General features: G+C 42.6%; 1 protein-coding gene across 5 annotated transcripts in view; it reads left to right on the forward strand.

Annotated features, from left to right (window-relative positions):
- Positions 1–21,619, forward strand: part of THADA (THADA armadillo repeat containing) — a 161,150-nt gene that overhangs the window by 81,176 nt on the left and 58,355 nt on the right. For all 5 annotated transcript variants that reach the window (XM_082217226.1, XM_082217222.1, XM_082217223.1 and 2 more), the window contains one exon: positions 8,318–8,486. In XM_082217226.1, coding sequence (XP_082073352.1) covers positions 8,318–8,486 — 169 coding nt within the window. The remainder of the gene's footprint in view (positions 1–8,317; positions 8,487–21,619) is intronic.

The raw sequence follows: 21,619 nt of genomic DNA on the forward strand, positions 1-21,619 counted from the left end.
TGTTTCCCCCTTTGTAAGACAAATTAGCTGACCTTTCTTGTTTCTTTGTTTTAATTCTGGTAATGGTGCATTCTGCGTGGAGAAGATGGAGCAGAAAGTGACAAATATGACCAGGGCAACCCCAGGCGGGGTAACTGCCTCATCCCCTGTGTTTTTGGGGCCTCCACACCTGGCACTGGCAGCCAGCTCTCCACTCAACAAGGCTCTTTGCCTCTTTCCTAGAGCAGGGGCTGGCAACCTAAGGCCCATGGGCCGCAAGCAGCCCATGGGGGTCGTTTAACCGGCCCATGGACCCCTGCCGCCCTCCCGGGGACTCCCGGTGACCGCTCGGTCAGCTCCCATGCGCCGCACTAAACTGGAGCGGAGCAGGGACCGCCTTCTACGATGCTGGGCGGCATCCCATTGACTACAGAAAGTTCCTGCAGCCAATGGGAAGCTGCACACACCTCCTCCATTCCAGAAGGAGCATTTGTGCATGTGCACGCATGTGCATGCACTCCGGCCCACCATGGCGTCTGTGGGACCGCGAACCAGCCCAAGCCGCAAAAACTTTGTCAACCCATCCTAGAGTAACGGGGGGGGGGGCGTACTGGCACTGCTCAAAAGACGGCAAAATAAAATAAATGTTAAGCACAGGTGACACAATATCACTACCAGCAGCAAGTAAGTGGGTCCTGAGGAGCAGGGATGTCACTGCCGTCATTGCCACCAAGAGGAGGAAGGGCAGCAGAAGAAGTGCCGGGACAGCACTGTGCTGTTTGATCCACATGTCAGTTACTATTTTGTAGTGTGGATAAATGGATTATTATTATTGTTGTTGTTATTATTATTATTATTATTTGCATAGCTGTTGTTGGCATTGTCTCAGGAGACAGTGTGGAGTGCACCTCTGGGGGTGAAGTCAAACGGCTGGGGAATCGCAGCGCCTGCTGTGGCTGCAGAGACCAGTAACTCATAACTGCTGCCTCTGTGTTGTTTTTGCTTTGGAAGCAGCAGCGGCAGCAGCGAAGTGACCTCTCTGGGGTGCAAGCCTGGACAGTGTATATGGAGGTCCTGGGCTGGCTAGACAGCAAGACCCCCGCCTCTCGGCCTCACTGATGTGATCCAAAGGAAAGCAGAGCAAGATATTTGGCTGCAAGAGTTGATGGAAGGAGGCATACAAGGTGCCATCCAACTGTCTAAGGGACTCTACTCTGGTTTGTTTAGGCTTCACTCCTTAGCCTTTCCTTCTCCCAAAGGTGTCTCGCAAGGAAGTGGATACAGATCTTCCTCAGAGTTTGCTCCTGAAGCCTTTCTCACGAATGAGTATAGCTGCAAGGAAGCAAAGGTTTAGGATCAGTGTTTTCCTAGATGGATAACCTTCTCAGGTTGACAAGCCCCTTTTGACCCTCACTTCTCTCTGCAACATGTGCAGAAACCACCTTCTTGACTGTTGGACCCTCAATCCACCGGAGCCTATCTTCACATGCAGGGGAATTCCCTAACTACTGGCGGGTTTGAGACCTATCGGCAACCCTCACCTAGTTTAGCCAGCCAGTCAAAGCCGTTCCCGGGGTATGGCCACTGTTGCTGACAGCTTCTAAGAGCCACAGGTGAGAGCTGAGTGTAGGCTGGAGACAAAAGTTGGAAAAACTACTCTAAAAGAAGCACGGCATGTCCCCCACTAGAGGTATTACCCATCCCCTAACATGCCATACACAAATCTACCATAAATAAAAGTGTGTTACAGAAATTTTTACAGAGTGCATTTCAGTTCCCTTGAATCACTTATGACACAATTATCTTTCTCTAAATTAGATTTCCCAAGCAGGGAAGTATAAAAGGAAAACAGCAAACACTTTCCCCCCCTGCCAGCAAAAACATTATTCAGGGTTGCCAGAGTTTCAGGAAAGCCTTCACTTCAATATACTTTGGTTTTTTGTAACGGTCAGGCGTGTCATAGTTTTAAAGTTCATTCTGACTATGCAAAGGTTAAATACTTAAAGCTCAAACACTGAGAGTGCTTATTTGAATAATAAAATTTATGGTTTCACTCCAAGATTTTCCAGCTGTTGCATGATACAGCTTGTATATTTTGCTTTGTTTATTCGCTATCAAAAAGCAAATCCCTTCAGATTAATCTGAAGCAACCCCAGCACCACTCAGACTCAAGTGAGAAGAGAGATCACAGACCGCTTTCATTGTAATCCTGCTTGTTAAATCCAGACTTATTGCTGGAGGACTGTTTATTTTTTAACTTGAAGGAAGTATGTTTCATTTTATAATATATATGCAAACATAGTTAAGTTAGCTTGATTGCCACCAGCACTTTTTAATCTTGGGAGACTTTATTTGACAAGTCAAACGATTTCCCATGTTTATTGTGAACTGCCAGGAGGAAACAGTATTTTTCTTATAGACAGGAAGTCCAGGATCAGATACAGTATTGTTCAAGGGCTTCCTTGTGATTTCAATAACAAGGAAGCAAGAACTGGCACTCCAACCTGGGGTTTTATGACTTGTTTACATCTGCTGGACCATTGTGTTTCGGCTCCTTTCTCTTTCCAGTTTTCTTCCATAAATTTGTGCTCGGTAAATGTCCTGACAACAGGTAATGGTTGAGTGACATACAGTAGCAATTAAAGGGTGGGATTCTTTGAAGGGAAGGAAATGGGATTCCCCACCCCTGTTAAGTGAAGCCAAAATTTTACGACAGGAGCCACAATCTGAATCTTAAGACCTGTATCCTTTTTGTGTTGAAATAAGCAGCATCAAGCATTTTTACATTTTGATGAACCACATTTGATAAATCATAGAATTGTAGAGTTGGGAGGGACTGCGAGGATCATCTGGTCCAATCCCCTGCTCAACGTGGGGCTCGAATCCACAACCCTGAGGTGTATGAAACATCCAGGCAGGAGGTTCACCAATAAGCTGTTGAAACAAACCTTGTTGGTGGTATGTTGCTGTGTCTTCAAGCTTGTAGCTGGCTTTCCGACCTTTCTGATGACCAGGTAGTTAGATCCTCTGCTCAAATCAACCCAGAGTTCCTTACAATTTAGTTGCATCCTGGCTAACTCCCATCTAGCTTGCTTTCTCTGTCCTGGTTCTTTGTTCCCGCCCATGTCAGTGACCCTTCCCTCATCTATGAAACGTAAATCTAAACCGGAAATCCTATGGAGAGAGAGGGAATGTATTGGCTAATTTGGAGTAGGGAAAGGTTTCTTCTCCCTGTTCCTTCTTCAGTCACTTGTCTGCCCACCAAGACTATTTTTAATAGGTTTCAAAGCAACTATATTCAAATGGAAATGGATTGGTTTTTTATTGGGGGGGGGGGCTTTCTCCCAGAAATATAGAGGCTAGCCTGTATATCTGGGATAGCAGCTCTTCCTAAGGTGGGAAGAAGGAGCCAGTCCAATTTGACCTCTGTGTGTAAGGAGAATCTCCTTGCCTTTCCAGAATCTTTCTGAATGAATGGGAATTTACATAAGTAAAAATATGCAGTGTTGCTTCAATAATTGCAATTGCTGGCAAAAGCTAGTCCTTTAATCTAATTCATGGTGAACAAAAAATACATGGGTGTGTGGGGAGAATGAAGATACACTTATTTTTCAGTCACTGATATGAATATTAATCTGGTGTTTGGAAGAGCGCTGTTCTACATATCCTTGTGTTTGCCACAACAAGTATGGTTTTGGGATTTTATTTTAGCCTAATATATTATGTGCATTATGTGCACATACACCTATATTGTTTGCCATGATATAATAAACAATTGCTAGTTTCTAAATGCTTAGGCTTCTGTTTAAAATGACCACAGAATAAGGCAAGCTCCTTAAGTGTTTGACTGTAATCTGCATTTGATTATGTTACTAGAGCTAATGCAATTAAATAAAAATGGAATGCAGTTCTAGAGTTGGATGAGAAAAAAAGGCCTCTGAATCATGTTTTTGGAAAGTACCTTTTCACAAAATATCTGGCAGTCACAACACTGGCAGCGTTCCCATTTTCCATTCTTTCTCTTGAATTGATGCCAGATTCCTTTGGGAAATCATCATTTGTAAAAGATTGGGAGGAAAAAGAGGGGCATTCTTGAGTGTGCCGTTACTGCTAATTAGAAGCTAAACATCTGCAACTGTGTCAGGGTTAATTGTATTTGAAAAGAAACACTTATACACAAGAGTTTGTTCAATTTAAATAAGGCATGGTGTAGCACAAACATGGGAGCGTTTGCAGACAAATTATTTTGCATTGTGTTGCAGTAAAGCATTCTCATTTATTTGAATCCTTCTTACTACTAAACTGCTTGCTTCCTTCTTCTAGAAATACAGTTTTAAAGATTTTGCCTCTATGCATAAGCCAATAAATAAGTTGGGGAAAGTATATTTTGCAACACAGATCTGATTCTTTAGTTCAGCATCTTAATTCCAGTTTGTTTCCAATGCAAGCTATGTTAGGGTGATACCTACTGAGTCAAACCTGGAGAAGACCTACTAATTTAAGTTCATTCATTTCAGTAGCTCTACCCTCAGTATGACTTACTCGGGTATCATCCATACTTTGGTTTTCTACTCATGCTGCTTTGGGACTGTAGACTTCACCGTTGGGAAGACTGCGTTTCTGGAATTTGCATAGCTCTGAACCTGTAGAACCATTAGCACAAATTTTGGAAGCAAAATATGCCCCCAGAATTCAAATGATGAGAGGATCCCTCAGTATTTACTATGTAGACATACAGACAGAAAAGGTTGGCTTTCAGCAGAAAGGGGCTATGATTTATGCAGAATGATTACAAAAAGAGTCGCTTTGTCATTTTCCCTTCATTTGAAACCTAGGACAATTGCAGATGTGGGACTCTCTTGCCTAGTTAATGGGAGAGTTATCCTTGTGGAGGAGGACCTGAAGCAAGGAAACTGAAATCTTTTACTACCTCACTTAACCACACAGCGACAGTTTTTCCTCTGGGAACTCCTGGCTGAGAATGCAGGAGGGTGCAGCTGAAAGTCAGTCCATGACACTGTCATACACAACTCCTTGCCAGGACCCTGTCCCTTCAAATTGATGATAACTCACTGCTTTAAAGCCGTAATCGGCCTCTGTCCTGTATACCTGAAGGAGCGTCTCCACCCCCATTGTTCAGCCTGGACACTGATATCTAGCGCCGAGGGCCTTCTGGTGGTTAACCCCTCATTGCAAGAAGTGAGGTTACAGGGAACCATACAGAAGGCCTTTTTGGTAGTGGCGCCCGCCCTGTGGAATGCCCTCCCATCAGATGTCAAGGAAATACCGTAAATTTCGCTCTATAACACGCAGATTTTTTGTCCTAAAAAGTAAGGTGAAATGTCTGTGCGTGTTATTGAGCGAATGTGTGGTCCCTGGAGCTCACTCGCCGGAGCGCAGGGGCAAAATAGGCAAAAATAAGATCGGGCGAGATCCGGCGGGCGGGCGGAGGGAAGAGGGAAGGCAGAAGCTTTCCTGCATTCTGCCTCAGGGTCTTACTGCCCACGCGCTTCTGTTGCTGCGTTTGCTCAAACTCAACAAAGAGCAGGGAATCCCCTGCCCTCCTGGCAAGCAGAGGGTTAAGGAAAGGATCGCGTCCTTCCTTCTAATCTTCCCTAGTCACACTGTGTGCAGGCTCCAGCCCACCACTTCCTCCTCTCCGCTCTAGGGACTTGCAGGCAGCCGAAAAGCATGCAGGTGGGGGGGGGGGAGAGAGAGAGAGAGAGAGAGAGAGAGGGCTGGCTTGGGGGGTGGTGGTGGGGGAACGACTTTTGCTTTACAATGGTAGGTTTCTCATTTCTTTTCCAAAAGCAGAGAGCCCTGCCCCCAGGCCCCCTCCAAATTACAGCTTCTCCAAGCAATGTACTGCTGGAGGGAGACAGCATGCTTGTTTGGAAGAGAAACCCTGCTTCCCTGCTCGTAACAGCAGGCTGGATTGCAGAGTGAGACATGGAAATCTCTGGATTTATATGCTGTATATCAAATATCTTAATCTATACTTTCTACACGCAGCTGGTAAATCAGAATCTCCTGAGCCAGGAGGATTACAGCATCTCTCCTCTCCCCTTCATTAAAAGCCTAATACTCTTCTTTGAAGAAGTATAACGTCAGAATGTTATATATATATATATATATATATATATATATATATATATATATATATATATATTAAAGTTCTTTTCCTCATTGTGCGCTATACACTGATAATTGCTGCCACAATAACAATTGATTGAAAATGGAATTTAGTCTCCCCCCCCCCAGAGAGCTGTTCTTCAAACGTTTAGCCTTAATACAGTGGCTGATGTAATACCCTTCTGCTTCACTAGGCATTTTATATAGGGACATTAAAATTGATTTTCTACATCTTGGCAGATGAAAAAAAGTGTGTTACATGCCCTATTGCCCAAAAGTGTGCAAGCACAGAGCAAAGGTTGCAGTGACAGAGGTGGCCAAAAAATAAATACTGTAAATAAAAAAGAAATCATACTTCGTATATCCTGTCTGGCTTGGGGGGGGACTTTTGCTTTCCTTCCCTCCCCATTTAAAACGTGGTGACAAAGCACGGATCCACATGGATCCTCAGGATTTTTGCATTGGGTCACCCCAAATTCACCATCAGATAACATTACATGTCCATGGCTACAGTCTGTACCAAAAAAATCACGCACCCACTGTTGCCTAGGGTCGCAGTGGTGCAAAAACGTGGTTACAAAGCATGGATCCACATGGATCCTCAGGATTTTTGCATTGGGCTACTCCAAACTCACTGTCAGATCACATGTCTGTGGCCACAGCATGAACCACAAAAATCATACATCCACTGTTTCATTTAGAATATTTTTTTTCTTGTTTTCCTCCTCTAAAAACTATGTGCGTGTTATGGTCGGGTGCGTGTTATAGAGCGAAAAATACGGTAAGCAACTACCCTATTTTTAAAAGACATCTGAAGGCAGCCCTGTTTAGGGAAGTTTTTAATATTTTATGCTGTATTGTTTTTAATACTCGATTGGGAGCTGCCCAGAGTGGCTGGGGAAACTGATTATTATTATTATTATTATTATTATTATTATTATTGGGGCGGATAGATCTTGTACACTGAAATCATTCACTATTTAGGAGTACGGTTGGGAACTGACAGTTGTCAGATCATTGTCTGCTTTTCCTAGAAGCGCACCCAAGTTTTTGTAGAGTAAACCTTTGCCAAATGACTCCTAGTCTGCTGACACCCTTCATGTGAGTCCTATGGACAACTCAGCCGGGGGGGGGCACTTTTCACATTACAGGGTAGTAGTGGCATGCAGATAAGCAGCTTGTTCGTTTACATGGTGAGAGGTATGTGCTGCTGTTCATTTAGGGGGGGGAATCAAAGTGGTTCGCAATAGAACATAAAACCATATTAAAAAATTTAAAAGCTGGACATCGGTTAGCTGCTGTTGAAAGATGTATTCTTAATTGGCTGTCTTGGCCTGGTGGAATAGAAGAGTTTTCAGCAGGCATTTAAAAGTTGGCACAGAAGGCGTCTGCTGAATCTCTATTGGCAGAGTATTCCACAGCGCTGGGCTGATGACACGAAAGGCTGTATTTATTGTTGTTGTCAAAGAGAGCCCCTGCATCTCCTCAAGTAGCCTCATCATTTGATGGGCCAAAAGAATGAAAATAAGAAGCATTTTTTTTTTTAAAAAGTTACTTTCTTTGTTCCATGCAAAGGTGCCGTTTTAATCTCCTTATAGGGAAAGGTGCTGTATGTTCGTCTCTAGTGTGCAGTTAAAGGATGAATGTATAAGTCTATTTCCAGTTCAGGGTAATTTCACATACACTCATTCATAAACCCATTCTGTCCTTTTTCTGCATTAATCTGTTGGTTGTTTTTTTAAAAAAACAGTAATCTGTGATTTTTGAAACGAAAACAATAGTCATTTTATTTATTAAATTTGTATACTGCCCTTCATCCATAGATCTCAGGGCAGTTCACAACAGAAAAGTGCAGTAGTAAATATATATATATTTGCACATGTGCTTTGTCTCATGGACACACTGTAAAACATGCGCTGACCCTTTGTGTTTAACCCTTTTGAATATGTTGTTTAAGCTATGTTGCGTAAATTCTCATAAAGTGCAAAATCTCAAGGAGAGTCGTGCTCTCATCTGTACATGGCGGGGAGCGCACCATGTTGCATTTGAATTCACAGAACTTCTTCAAGCATCCTTTTGTGCAATATGCATTTTATAAATTCTAGAAAAGGCTCCCCCCCCCAATTTTGAATTGCCTGTTTGTGTTAATATGCTGTGTATATGGATGAGCTCTAACAAATTCTGCCTCTCCTCTCCCCCCTACCAGATGTGGTCACTCTCCTGTGTATCGTTCCCGTGAGTTGGCTGGTCGCGCCCTCGTCCCCTTTATTATGGTAAACCAGGTCCCACAGACTGTATCGTCTTTGTTGGCTGGGCTTCCGGACTGCACAGATCTCTGCGTACGACAGAATGCCATTCATGGAACACTACTGCAAGTAAGCTTTGCTTCTTTGCAAAACTTTGAAACTGAGGCAGAGCTAGCCGAACAGTTTACATAGCAGTTATTTCCAAGGTGATGGATGGAGGAGATCAGAATTACATTTATGTTGAATGTTTTGATTTTACAGCTGTGCCTTTCAGGTCTCAGGATGATCCAAATGATAGGAATGCTTGTGGAGTACCTGAATGAGAGGAAAAGATATAGCTCAGTGGTGGAGCATGTACTTAGTATGCAAAAAGTGCTGGGTTCAATATCTGGCATCTTCAGGGAGAGTTGGGAAAGATTCCTTTCTGAAATCCCTGGAGAGGTGTATTCTGATTTTCATTAGCTATAAAAAATTGTAGTATTATTACCTGAATCTGCATTGATCTATTTTTATGCTAAGGTGTATTGGCTGATTGAAGTGCAGGTAGACATAGGTCTGAGAGGAGGAATGGGGGGGTGGGTTTTTAAATATTGCTCATATCAGTGGGCATGAATGACTACCTAAAGCAGATGGAAAGAGTGGTGACCGTTCAGCATGAGTTGGCAATGGGAAAACACATAAAGATGAGAATGGCTCTGAAGAGCGAGAGAGGTATTGCATTGTATTACTTTTTTCAAGTTTTCTTATCACCCCAGCTGTTGACTTAGGAGGAGAGACAGAATTCACAGAGCTCTGGAACAATATTATAAAATGTGAAGATGCATCAACAGTTTTGAACTGGAAAATGCTCCACAATTAATATCAGGTTTGCATGAACAGAATTGCAGTGGAGCTAAGACAAAGTTTAATGGGATTTCTATACCTCAACAATTTGATTCCTACTTTGGCCTTGCATAACTGCTCTCATTCAGTTTTCTTTTCTTACTTTTTACCCTTTTTCTACTTGCTACAGCTCTTATCCAGCAGCTGCTTAGGAAAGTACCTGGGGGGGGTTTTCTGAATGACTTTGTGTCTGAGTGTTTTTGTCACTACCAGATTGGATTATTTGGTCTTATTCTCATGGAAACCAATGTGGGGGGAGGAAAATAAAAGCTTGTATCTTGAAAAATAAATCCCCAGAGCACAAAGTAACAAAGTTCAGGAAAGATTATAAACTCCTCAAATGGAACAGGACACAATCTGTTGCCGCCACTGCAAAATTCATTAATAAGTTTTGGGAGTGTGTGTGTTTTAATGCCTGTCTACATAAATGTCATTCAGACTGAAAATTCCACATTCTAAACAGAAGGGCACCTGTGACAATTACTGTCAATTGTATTACACAAAGAGCTGTGAATTAAAATATATATATGCTGTAGAAAATTTGATGGTACATAATAGCATTTCTCTCACTCCCATAAAGCAAATCCTTTATTTAAACATTTGCAGTTACTTGAGTGATGAAATTAGCTTATGATATGTTGATTGTTTCTGCTGTGAATGTATTAGAATTTCTTTCCCATAGCCCTGTTTTTCTTGAAATTTCCTTTAAAGTCAGCAAGTTTAGGCTCTGAGGGGGAATGGAAGAAAATCCCGAGACAGTGGACTTCAGCTATTCCTTTTCTATATGATATATGAGAAGCAATATTTCTTCTGTCAGTAATGTATATAATTGCTTGCAGATCACCAATAATTCCTTCTCCCATTGCTGGCAAATAGTTCTTCCTTCTGCCTTGATTTCTTTTAGGTTAAAAGGAATGTAGTTGTTAAAGTTGCCCTGACCTAAAAAAAAGGCAAATCTGGTTTCATGTCTGCCAATGATGATGATTTTATAAACCTAGTGGGTCTTGTCAGATAGTCTGTGCATGAACGTTTACACCAAACAACAAAACTGTTGTTGTGATGAGACGTTTTAAAAGTCTCCATGCTGAGGTTTCAACAACTGTGTTCAGTTCTGATTTTTCTGACCCCAGCCTTCTTATTGATCTTTCTTCCCATTTACTTAGGTATGTATAGTATGCCTTTCAGAAAACAATGCAGTAGGTGCTGATTCCCTCTCCCTTCTCAACAGCCTGAAAGCCATGTTGAAAACCAACTATAGTTTCCAAACTACCTTGCAGGCACCTTACTGTAGATTACAGAAATATAACTTATTAGTAAAATAAGGCAAGGCTTTCCCCCCCCAGCCGGAACTCACCAAAACTCAGTTTCGGCACCTCTCAGGTGAGTTCCAGCACCTCTCAATTGGCCACCATTGCCATTCTAAGATAATGAGGGAGGTGTTCATGGTGAGTTCTGGCGCCTCTTTTTTCAGAACATAGCACTGAGATAAAGGAACCAATTACCCCAGGGGATGACCATAGAACACTTGAATATGGAGACCAGGGAGGTAAATGTTAAGGCTTCTTCCCTGCATAGCGACATTGTCAATGAATATGGGTAGGGATTAGGAGGAAGAAGACTAAGGCAAGAAGACAACAGGTTCAGTGGTCTGGCATATACTAAATTTGAGTGTTTGTTTGAATACGCCCAAGAAAAAATATCAGGTGGGCAGTTTGAGTTGTAGGACTAGATGCAGAGCGGAATGGTTTGGAGGCAGGGTCAATTCTAGGTTTCAGAGGGCTCACAGTGAGACGCTGGATTGCCTCCCTTGAGGTTACCCGGCAGCAGTGGTGGCAACAGCACTCCAAGGCTGATGGAGAGCCACCATGTACATTTCCTGCTTATGCCATAAGAATCTTTGACTTTGTGCCACACCAGTGCATTGTGGGACATTTAACTAGTGACTACTGAACCCAGCGGTCAGCCATTGCAGGAAGACCCAGGGCAGGTGACCCAGCGCCAATACGGCCTTCTAAGTAGCTGCTGTAGGATGCCAAGTCCTCATGCTGGTGTGAAGTAGCGTCATTCAGGTAGCACTGAAAATGGTGGTGTTTGAGAAGGTTAGAAAAATGGAGAAAGAAAGCAGCGGGGGGGGGGCAGGAACAGAACTCTTGAGGAACCCAATGGATAGCAGGAAGGTAGAGGAGAGAGAGCATTTTCTAATGAGTGACTTGAAAAGTAAGAAGGAAGCTTAAGTATGGAGGAACTGAGGAGCAGAGGATGATCAGTTTTATCTGAGGCAGCAAAAATGTCCAGGAGGAGAAGAGGCCTTTCAGATTGGATCAATGGAAAGATTCAGTGAGGGGAATTTTAGTGGATTGCAGAAGTCCAGACGCCAGTTTGTAACAGATGATCGGTTAGAAGAGAATGGAAATGGACTGTAGGAGAAATGTTGAGGAGAATTCAATACTATATCAAGGCAGGGTGAGTCAGGGGGATTCTTAGTGGGTTGAGGGGCAAGTTGGAGAAGGAAGGAAATGGGGAAGTAGGCAGAAGAGACAGTTAAGTTTCTGGACAGTGGATAATAGGAGTTGCCAGTATCAACCAGTATCAACCATTTTAACAATATTCAGATAGCATCTCAGTGGTTTTATGAAGCAGTTTGACTTACAAAAGTTTCTTCCACTTCAAAACCAATTTCAAAAGATGTAAATATCTGGCTAAGCCTCTTTAGCAATGCTTTTTTGTGTCTCTATTTTTTGAAAAGAACAAAACAATTTTTTCACATCATTTATGTTGTAATCCTTTTATAGTAGAATAACTACTGATGAGAACCTAGTTGATAGTAGTTTTCATTTTAATGAGCTCATTACACTGAATAAATCCATTGGTAGTAATTGAATAAAATAAATACTGTTTTTATCTTCACTGCTGTTGTGGTTTAATAATTCCTCTAAAGGGAAAGGGGATTCTTACTAGTAACAAGAAAGAAGCTGTAACAGTTTGTAAAATAAGCGGAAGAACTACTTAATCAGTCCACTGCCCTGTCTCTGACAGTTCAAGTACTGGATTCTTTAGAAATGTTTTGTAGATGTTTTTCATGGGCAATTTAAAAGTTCACTCAGTATGATTATCATCTCCAGTCTTGACAAGCTGCCCTATATACATTTCATGTTGCTAGATCCAATCGGTCTAGTAACTAGTTTTTCCATTACCTTGGCTTAAGCCAAAATACACATGCTGTGGCCTTTGGCCAGTTTGCTTTTTAAAAAGATATTTAATAGTCTCTGGACAGGTCTCAGGGACCTTTACATGCTGTACAGCTGACATTCAGTGATGCACAGTGTTAAAACAGCTTTTTATAAATGGTAATAAGTCATTATTGCTAGGCAAAGTGATTAAAATAGAGAAAGAAAAATCCATTCCCGAAGAATCCCTATGCTTGCAGCAGTGCAAGACTTTAGAAAGGGAGTGTCTAGGCACACGAAAGCTCATACCAAGAACTAACTTAGTTGGTCTTTAAGGTGCTACTGGAAGGAATTTCTTTATTTTGACTATGGCAGACCAACACGGCTACCTATCTGTAACCCTACTCATTATTGACTCATTATTTGTGCCCTGGACATATTTCAGTGAGCATTTCTTCCATTTGCTCGTCTGGATAATTAAATTCAAAAGTGTCATTACTACTTTTGGTCCTTTGCCTTGCAAAGCCCTGCTGACTTTCAGGGTCTGTGGACCTCCTGCAACTGTTGGATAAATCTACTCTTATGAGGGGTTTTTTTTAGGGGGGGGGATAGGCTGAATGCTTGGGCCCCCTTCTAATTCCTGGACCCAGCAAGGATTCAATTGCTGAAATAGTCAGGCCAGCCTGGGTGATGGGCCATTAGGAGAACAAAAGGAACGGTTGATGGGCCATTAAGAGAATCAAGTAAAGGGGGCTCTGTGGCAGATGGCAAATGGATCGGCCCCTCCTCCATCTCTTAGCAGGAGTTTTGAGGGTAGAGTTTGCTGTGATGTGACCTAGAGGGAGAAGCTGCAGGCTGGAAGAAAAAGCCATGTCTGGTTTCTGTTTGAATCCAAGGCTGTGGCTATGGGAGAAACAAGACCCTCTTGGGGTGTTAATGCTGTGAACCGCTCCATCCTAGGATCAGGTGGTAAAGGTAAAGGTACCCCTGCCCATTCGGGCCAGTCTTGCCAGACTCTAGGGTTGTACGCTCATCTCACTCTATAGACCGGGAGCCAGCGCTGTCCACAGACACTTCCGGGTCACGTGGCCAGCGTGACAAGCTGCATCTGGCGAGCCAGCGCAGCACACGGAACGCTGTTTACCCTCCTGCTATTTATCTACTTGCACCCGGGGGTGCTTTTGAACTGCTAGGTTGGCAGGCGCTGGGACCGAACGACGGGAGCGCACCCCGCCGCGGGGATTCGAACCGCCGACCATGCGATCGGCAAGTCCTAGGCGCTGAGGTTTTACCCACAGCGCCACCCGCGTCCCGTTGTATATATGTGTAAGTAAATATATAGGCTCAGGTTGTATATATGTGTAAATAAACCATATATCATAGAATCATAGAATCATAGAATCATAGAGTTGGAAGAGACCACAAGGGCCATCGAGTCCAACCCCCTGCCAAGCAGGAAACACCATCAGAGCACTCCTGACATATGGTTGTCAAGCCTCTGCTTAAAGACCTCCAAAGTAGGAGACTCCACCACACTCCTTGGCAGCAAATTCCACTGTCGAACAGCTCTTACTGTCAGGAAGTTCTTCCTAATGTTTAGGTGGAATCTTCTTTCTTGTAGTTTGGATCCATTGCTCCGTGTCCGCTTCTCTGGAGCAGCAGAAAACAACCTTTCTCCCTCCTCTATGTGACATCCTTTTATATATTTGAACATGGCTATCATATCACCCCTTAACCTCCTCTTCTCCAGGCTAAACATGCCCAGCTCCCTTAGCCGTTCCTCATAAGGCATTGTTTCCAGGCCTTTGACCATTTTGGTTGCCCTCCTCTGGACACGTTCCAGTTTGTCAGTGTCCTTCTTGAATTGTGGTGCCCAGAACTGGACACAGTACTCCAGGTGTGGTCTGACCAGAGCAGAATACAGTGGCACTATTACCTCCCTTGATCTAGATGCTATACTCCTATTGATGCAGCCCAGAATTGCATTGGCTTTTTTAGCTGCCGCGTCACACTGTTGGCTCATGTCAAGTTTGTGGTCAACCAAGACTCCTAGATCCTTTTCACATGTACTGCTCTCAAGCCAGGTGTCACCCATCTTGTATTTGTGCCTCTCATTTTTTTTGCCCAAGTGCAATACTTTACATTTCTCCCTGTTAAAATTCATCTTGTTTCTTTTTGCCCAGTTCTCTAATCTGTCAAGGTCGTTTTGAAGTGTGATCCTGTCCTCTGGGGTGTTAGCCACCCCTCCCAGTTTGGTGTCATCTGCAAATTTGATCAGGATGCCCTTGAGTCCATCATCCAAGTCGTTAATAAAGATGTTGAATAAGACCGGGCCCAAGACAGAACCCTGTGGCACCCCACTAGTCACTCTTCTCCAGGATGAAGAGGAACCATTGATGAGCACCCTTTGGGTTCGGTCAGTCAGCCAGTTACAAATCCACTGAGTGGTAGCATAGTCAAGACCACATTTTACCAGCTTCTTTACAAGAATATCATGAGGCACCTTGTCAAATGCCTTGCTGAAATCAAGGTAGGCTACATCCACTGCGTTCCCTTCATCTACCAGGCTTGTAATTCTGTCAAAAAACGAGATCAGGTTAGTCTGACATGACTTATTTTTCAGAAATCCATGCTGACTATTGGTGATCACAGCATTCCTTTCTAGGTGCTCACAGACTGTTTGCTTAATGATCTGCTCCAGAATCTTCCCTGCTATTGATGTCAGACTGACTGGGCGGTAATTATTTGGGTCCTCTCTTTTCCCCTTTTTGAAAATAGGGACAACATTTGCCCTCCTCCAGTCTGCCGGGACTTCGCCTGCTCTCCAGGAATTCTCAAAGATGACTGCCAGTGGTTCTGAGATCACATCTGCCAGTTCTTTTAATACTCTTGGATGCAGTTCATCTGGCCCTGGAGACTTGAATACATCTAAACTAGCCAAATATTCTTGTACTATCTCCTTAGTTATTCTGGGCTGTGTTTCCTTTGCTGAAACATTTGCTCCAAATTCTTCAGGTCGGGCATTGTTTTCTTTATTGGAGAAGACTGAGGTAAAGAAGGCATTGAGGAGTTCAGCCCTTTCTGTGTCCCCTGTTTGCATTTCACCATCTTCTCCTCTGAGTGACCCCACTGTTTCTTTGTTCTTCCTTTTGCTACGAACATACCCATAAAAGCCTTTTTTGTTGCTTTTAACCTCTCTAGCAAGCCTGAGTTCATTCTGTGCTTTAGCTTTTCTGACTTTGTGTCTACACGTGCTGGCTATTTGTTTGAATTCCTCTTTGGTGGTTTCCCCCCTTTTCCATTTTTTGTACACATCCTTTTTTAATCTTAATTCAGTTAAAAGTTCTTTAGATAGCCACCCTGGCTTCTTTAGGCACCTTCCATGTTTCCGTCTCATTGGTATTGCCTGACGTTGTGCTTTTACTATCTCCCTCTTAACAAACTCCCAGCCATCATGAACTCCCTTTCCTTTTAGTATTGCTGTCATAAAGACACCACAGTCTCCGCTGTGCCTCATTTCCAAAAGGAAACACAGACCCTGGGTGAGAAGTGGAATCTCACACCAGTTGTAGATTAGGGTGGCGTGCAACAGTCCAGATCCTGTCTTCAGCCAGCAGTATGGATTGAATGGCACTCCCCGCAGAGTAAGTAAGAATGCTTACTTACAGGGATATTTAGGACGGTTATAAAAGAATAATTAAAATGACATTTATGCGATACTGACTTTTTGTGAAGAGCAGAAGCTTTTGAGATCACCAGCTTCACTGTTTTGCTGAGGAAGGTACATGAGTTTCTTTTGATATTAATTAAATCTGTCTCAGTAATGTGGATGTTGCTTTTCTCTTGAAAGGGGTGTGGAATGTTCAGAGCTGGAATACTGACATATAGCTGCAGGGGAGTAACAGGGAGTGAGAATCAGCTAGAAAAATCGTCATCAATTTTGTTCGTTAGTATTATGAACAAGAATAACTCCTTCAGGCCTATGGGCATTTTTTTTATCCTGCTTCTCTGTGAAATATTCAAGGTTGCAAACATATGTACTAAAATTAAAACAATTCAATTCAATTCAAAACTAGACTAAAACTGCAGTGATCATATATGCACCATGAACTAGAACAGGACTGGATGTTGTGGACTTCAAGACCCATCATCCCTGACCTTTGGCCCTACTTGCTTGCACTAATGGGAGTTGTAATCCGCAGCATCCAGAAGCTGCCACGTTGGTGCTTTCTTCATAAAATTCGCATATTTGAGGTGCATATAATTAGTCTCAGAGCAAGAAACTTTGTAGAAAGAGGGCCTCAGGGAATCATTGCAGAACAACCAGAACATAAATATGGGTGTCCCCATATACTTAGCTTATTAAATGGCTTTAAATGTTAATGAAGTTTGTCAGTTATCTTGGTGACATTGTATGTCTCGGCCCAGCATACCTGAAGAAGCATCGCCACCCCCATCGTTCAACCCAGACACTGAGGTCCAGCTCTGAGGGCCTTCTGGCAGTTCCCTCACTGTGAGAAGTGAGGTCACAGGGAACCAGGCAGAGGGCCTTCTCGGTGGTGGCGCCTGCCCTGTGGAATGCCCTCCCATCAGATGTCAAGGAAATAAACAACTATCTGACTTTTAGAAGACATCTGAAGGCAGCCCTGTTTTAATGTTTGATGTTTTATTGCAGGCTTCCTGAACCTCGGCCCTCCAGATGTTTTTGGCCTACAACTCCCATGATCCCTAGCTAGCAGGACCAGTGGTCAGGGATGATGGGAATTGCAGTGTCAAAACATTTGGAGGGCCGAGTTTGAGGAAGCCTGTTTTATTGTATTTTTTATATTCATTTGGAGCTGCCCAGAGTGGCTGGGGAGGCCCAGCCAGATGGGCGGGGTATAAGTAATAAATAAATAATTTGATGATGATGCATTAGCAAGAACATTGGAAGGCAGTAATTTTGATCCTGTTTTCATGTTCATGGTGAATTCCAAAGCAAGTTGATGGGCTATGTTGTTGTTTATTAAATTTGTATACTGCCATATACACGCAGACCTTAGGGAGGTTTGCAACATACCGTAAAACATAACATATTTTGAGACAGAAAGATTCCGAGTTGTATCCAGCACTGTACCATTTTCACAACAGACTTCAGCTTGTTGCATGGATTTCCTGCTTTCCCTCTTCTCCCCTGTAGCCCCTTGCTCACCCTCAACATCTGTTCCAAAGGGGTGGGAGACCAGAGGAGATTTTGCAGGTGCACAGGGAGAGAAAGTCCCATTGCATGAACGGAACCAGGCACATGCAGCATTCGATACAACCCTCTGTACGGAACATAAATATATTGTCATAATACGCTTTCTTATTACAATGGTACCTCGGGTTACAGACACTTCAGGTTACAGAGTCTTCAGGTTACAGACTCAGCTAATCCAGAAATAGTATCTCGGGTTAAGAACTTTGCTTCAGGATGAGAACAGAAATCGTGCTCTGGCGGCACAGCGGCAGCGGGAGGCCCCATTAGCTAAAGTAGTGTCTCACTTTCAGGTTAAGAACAGTTTCAGGTTAAGAATGGACCTCTGGAACGAATTAAATTCTTAACCTGAGGTACCACTGTATTTTGGATCGGCTTCGTTGAAATTAAGAGTTTTAGTGGCCTACGTCAACCCAAAATATCATTTTTTCTTAGCACACCAATGTTAAAAAGTGTTTTGAAAAAAATCGTCTGGTCTAGGTAACAGTATGCAAGTTCTGTGGTTAACTATAACTGTTCCAGAAGTCACATTAATTCTTTAAAAAACAGATATAAAGTAACTATGGGCATAATCCACTGGGAACCTTCCGCTGAGCTGTGCAGGAGTATGGCAGCAGTGCACACAGTATAAAACTTGCAGGGATGTATGATTTCTTGAGTAGTTTTATAGTATGAAAAATTGCCTGTTTGGGAGACAGAGGCAAACACTGATTTGTTAGACTGCTCAACATCTTGCAGCTACAGCCTGCATCTTCTGTGGACATCCTCCATATAATACACATTCCAGCTCATAACTTGTTCAGCAGACTTCTCTGTTAACTGCCTTGTCCCTTTGGAATAGAAATGTTGCTGATTATGTATTACTTTTCTTATTTGATTTGGCAGCAGAATGTGAAGTGTACTATTTCATAGCTGATTTATAAAGGCTGATATTGTGAATGAATGTTATAGTACCTGGAGATCAAAGCAGTAAGATCATTATAATTAAATGTTTTTTCATTGCAACTTCCTTGCAGCTGCTCCTTTTCTTAGCTCCATTTTTATTGTCCAAGATAAGCTTTTCTTTGAAGTTGGAAAAAGAGGAGTATTTGCGTCAAGTAGAAAACATGCACCTAAATATAAATAATAACGGCTGTGTGTCTGTTCTCATGACTATTTTTATACGTAGTTTTTTTAAAAAAATAAAATAGTGTATATAAACTATAGCCTAGTTTGCATGCCACTTTAAACCATAGCTTAACTATAGAACTATAGTGTGCAGTGTGCTAGTGCACAGAGTGAAAATTGGGGCAGTTTTGCTTTTTCCCTGTTCCTTCCAACAGCTAAGCAGGTTTAAGTGATTTGTTTCTCCAAACTCCTAATGGGAAGACAGTAACAAACCTTGGGTGCAGCTCATGGTTTGTTTGGAGACAAACTAAGAGTCCAAGAAATAACAACTGGTAAATGCAGCAGCAGGAATGGAGAAGCGAAGCAGCTGAAATTCCATTGTGCCAGGGTATGCTATGTATTTGCCATGCTATGTATTTGTAGTTCGGCTTCATGATAGTTTAAGCAGGGGTGGAGAGCATGATTTGACTGTTGGGCCACATCCTGACCTTGCCCATTCCCAAGGGGCATTTTGACCAGTAGATGCGACCACCAACCTGTCCGTCACCAGACACCACCATGACATCATGTGACCTATCTTCATAGGGGCTTTCTGTACGACCCAAACAAGTTGCTCAACACTTACAGCAAACCCTGCTTTGGGCAGGGATCATAATGTCCTTTTAAAAATAAGTCTCTGGTGTGGCCACATTTAAACTATTATGTGCATCCTTAAAACTACAACACGGGGGTTCTTTTAAGATATGTTGCCGGCTGCCTTGGGAGTTTGACTGAGTGTTGCGGTAGAAATGTTTTCATAAATATATTTTTTAAAGAGATGCAGAAAAGGCTTAACCCAATAACCAAGGTGTTGGAGTATTTTTCTCTCCAAGAAAAATAATAATGTTCAGATGATTTCCCTGCTTCCAGTTCCCTGATAGTAAGTGAGCAGGGTTGAGTGAGCAATCCCTGGGGTTGGCTGCAGGAGTGACAGTTGCTCCATATCTTGCTATCTCCCTTCCTTCAAACTCAGGGCACTCACCCTGTGACAGCCTTTGAACACTACTGTAGGGGTTCAGTAGCTAGCATTTACAACATGTTAGTGAAGCTGGATGCCTTACACATGCAATCGGAGCCGGATTTAGGTCAAACATCAGATGAATACAGATGAGGCAAAATCTGGGAGATGGTACCGGTGAAGTAGGGCTTCTGTAAACCTTCAAGGTAACACACTTAAAACCATACACAGGAGGTTAAGAATCCCAGAATTCTCACCTGACTCTGGGAGCATCCCAGAATTGCTGAAGGAATTGTGAGTGTACATGCGTTTATGGTGGGAATGCCCTGTTCTGACTAAGCATTCTGCATGCAAAGGCCAGACTATTAGCTCCTCTTTTCATTGCCAAGAATGCCAGTTTTAGTTGATTTGGATTATCAAGATTAAGTCTGTTAAGAATCATTAGCATGTGGGGGGGGGGACACCATAGAAATAATATCTTTAACTATTTACTTTTTCTGTTGATTCCATCTATCTTTGCAATATCTCTAGAAAGTAGGTAGAATATATACCAAGTGACTTTAGTCCAGACTTGTGTTAGGAAGCTGTTTATCAGTAAATCTGTTTAGCTACACTGGCCCAGACCTATATCAAGAGGATTTCAAACATTGGAACTATTTTTGTGCTCCGTGTTTTGCATAATGAGAACGATATGCACAGAATTCACTAGCCATTTTTAAAACCACAAATGAAGTTTTGTAATTAGCCGTGATTAGATAAATTGATATTTTTTTTTAAAGCTACTTCTGGAAAGGCACATCCAAACGATTTCACTAAAAACCATGGTTCAGTGTTATAAAGCAAAGCAAAACAGCGTAATGTATTACAACCAGTCTTAATGTTTACTTCAAAGCCTAAGTGCAGTGCTCATTAAGGCTGTTCTTTTGATTATGCAGTTAGCCCTCGGATTGCCCTTACGTTTACCTTGGCTGAGGCGTTTGCAGTTAAATGCCACTGTGAAAATTACTGGAAAACATTAACATTAACATGTTATTGTAAGCTGACATGCTGAGCCTGATGGGAAGTAAAATGTATAAATAGCCTCGTTTGTATGCATAGGGTGAAAATCTGCTTAGTTCTATCAACTGCTATCACTACATGGATCATTCATTTGTTGGGGCTTAAGTTTCTTTACGGGTTTTCTTCCTTTCTGTAAATGTGCGTTGATAGTTTTTGAAGACATGTCGCAATCGTGCAAGCAGATGAAACCTTGCATTGTCTAATATTTATTTGCTCACACAGTCTGCATCTGGCTCCGTAGTTTTCCAAACATTTCCCCAGCAAGCACCAGCAAAAACAATCCGATAAGATTATTCATTCTGTTCACAGAGGTAGGCTGGATTGAAAAGAGGCGTCAGCTCTTGGCTGCAGACCCAACATCCACCCCAAATTCAACCCAGACTATAGCCTGCCATATTCCATAAACAGGGTGCATCTCATCTCTCCCCCTTATTTGTCAATCTTATTTGTTTAAATGTGCCTTTCTGGCATGAAGCACAGTAACTGGTCAGGTATTGAACACGAGCCAAAAGCAACCATTGAGATTTCTTAAGGGAAATGTTATTGGCTAGAGGCCCATGTTTGCCAACATCCCATCTCTAGTTGTTCCAGTCCCTAGTATCCAAAGAGGAAGGAGACTTCCTTATGCCTAAGGCCAGTAGAATTCATCGTATCATAATACTTTAAATAAACACAACTGAGTCATCAGAATGCCTTCATGAATTTCGTTCTATTATGGAACCAAGTTGGTTGCCATATTTTTTAGTAAGTGCACACTAATTATTGCTGCTGTTTTGCAAACTGCCCTGCTCCTGGGTTGCTGCATCAGGTTTCC

The sequence above is a fragment of the Podarcis vaucheri genome, assembly GCF_965113315.1.
Source record: "Podarcis vaucheri genome assembly, chromosome: 3".
NCBI lineage: Eukaryota > Metazoa > Chordata > Lepidosauria > Squamata > Lacertidae > Podarcis > Podarcis vaucheri.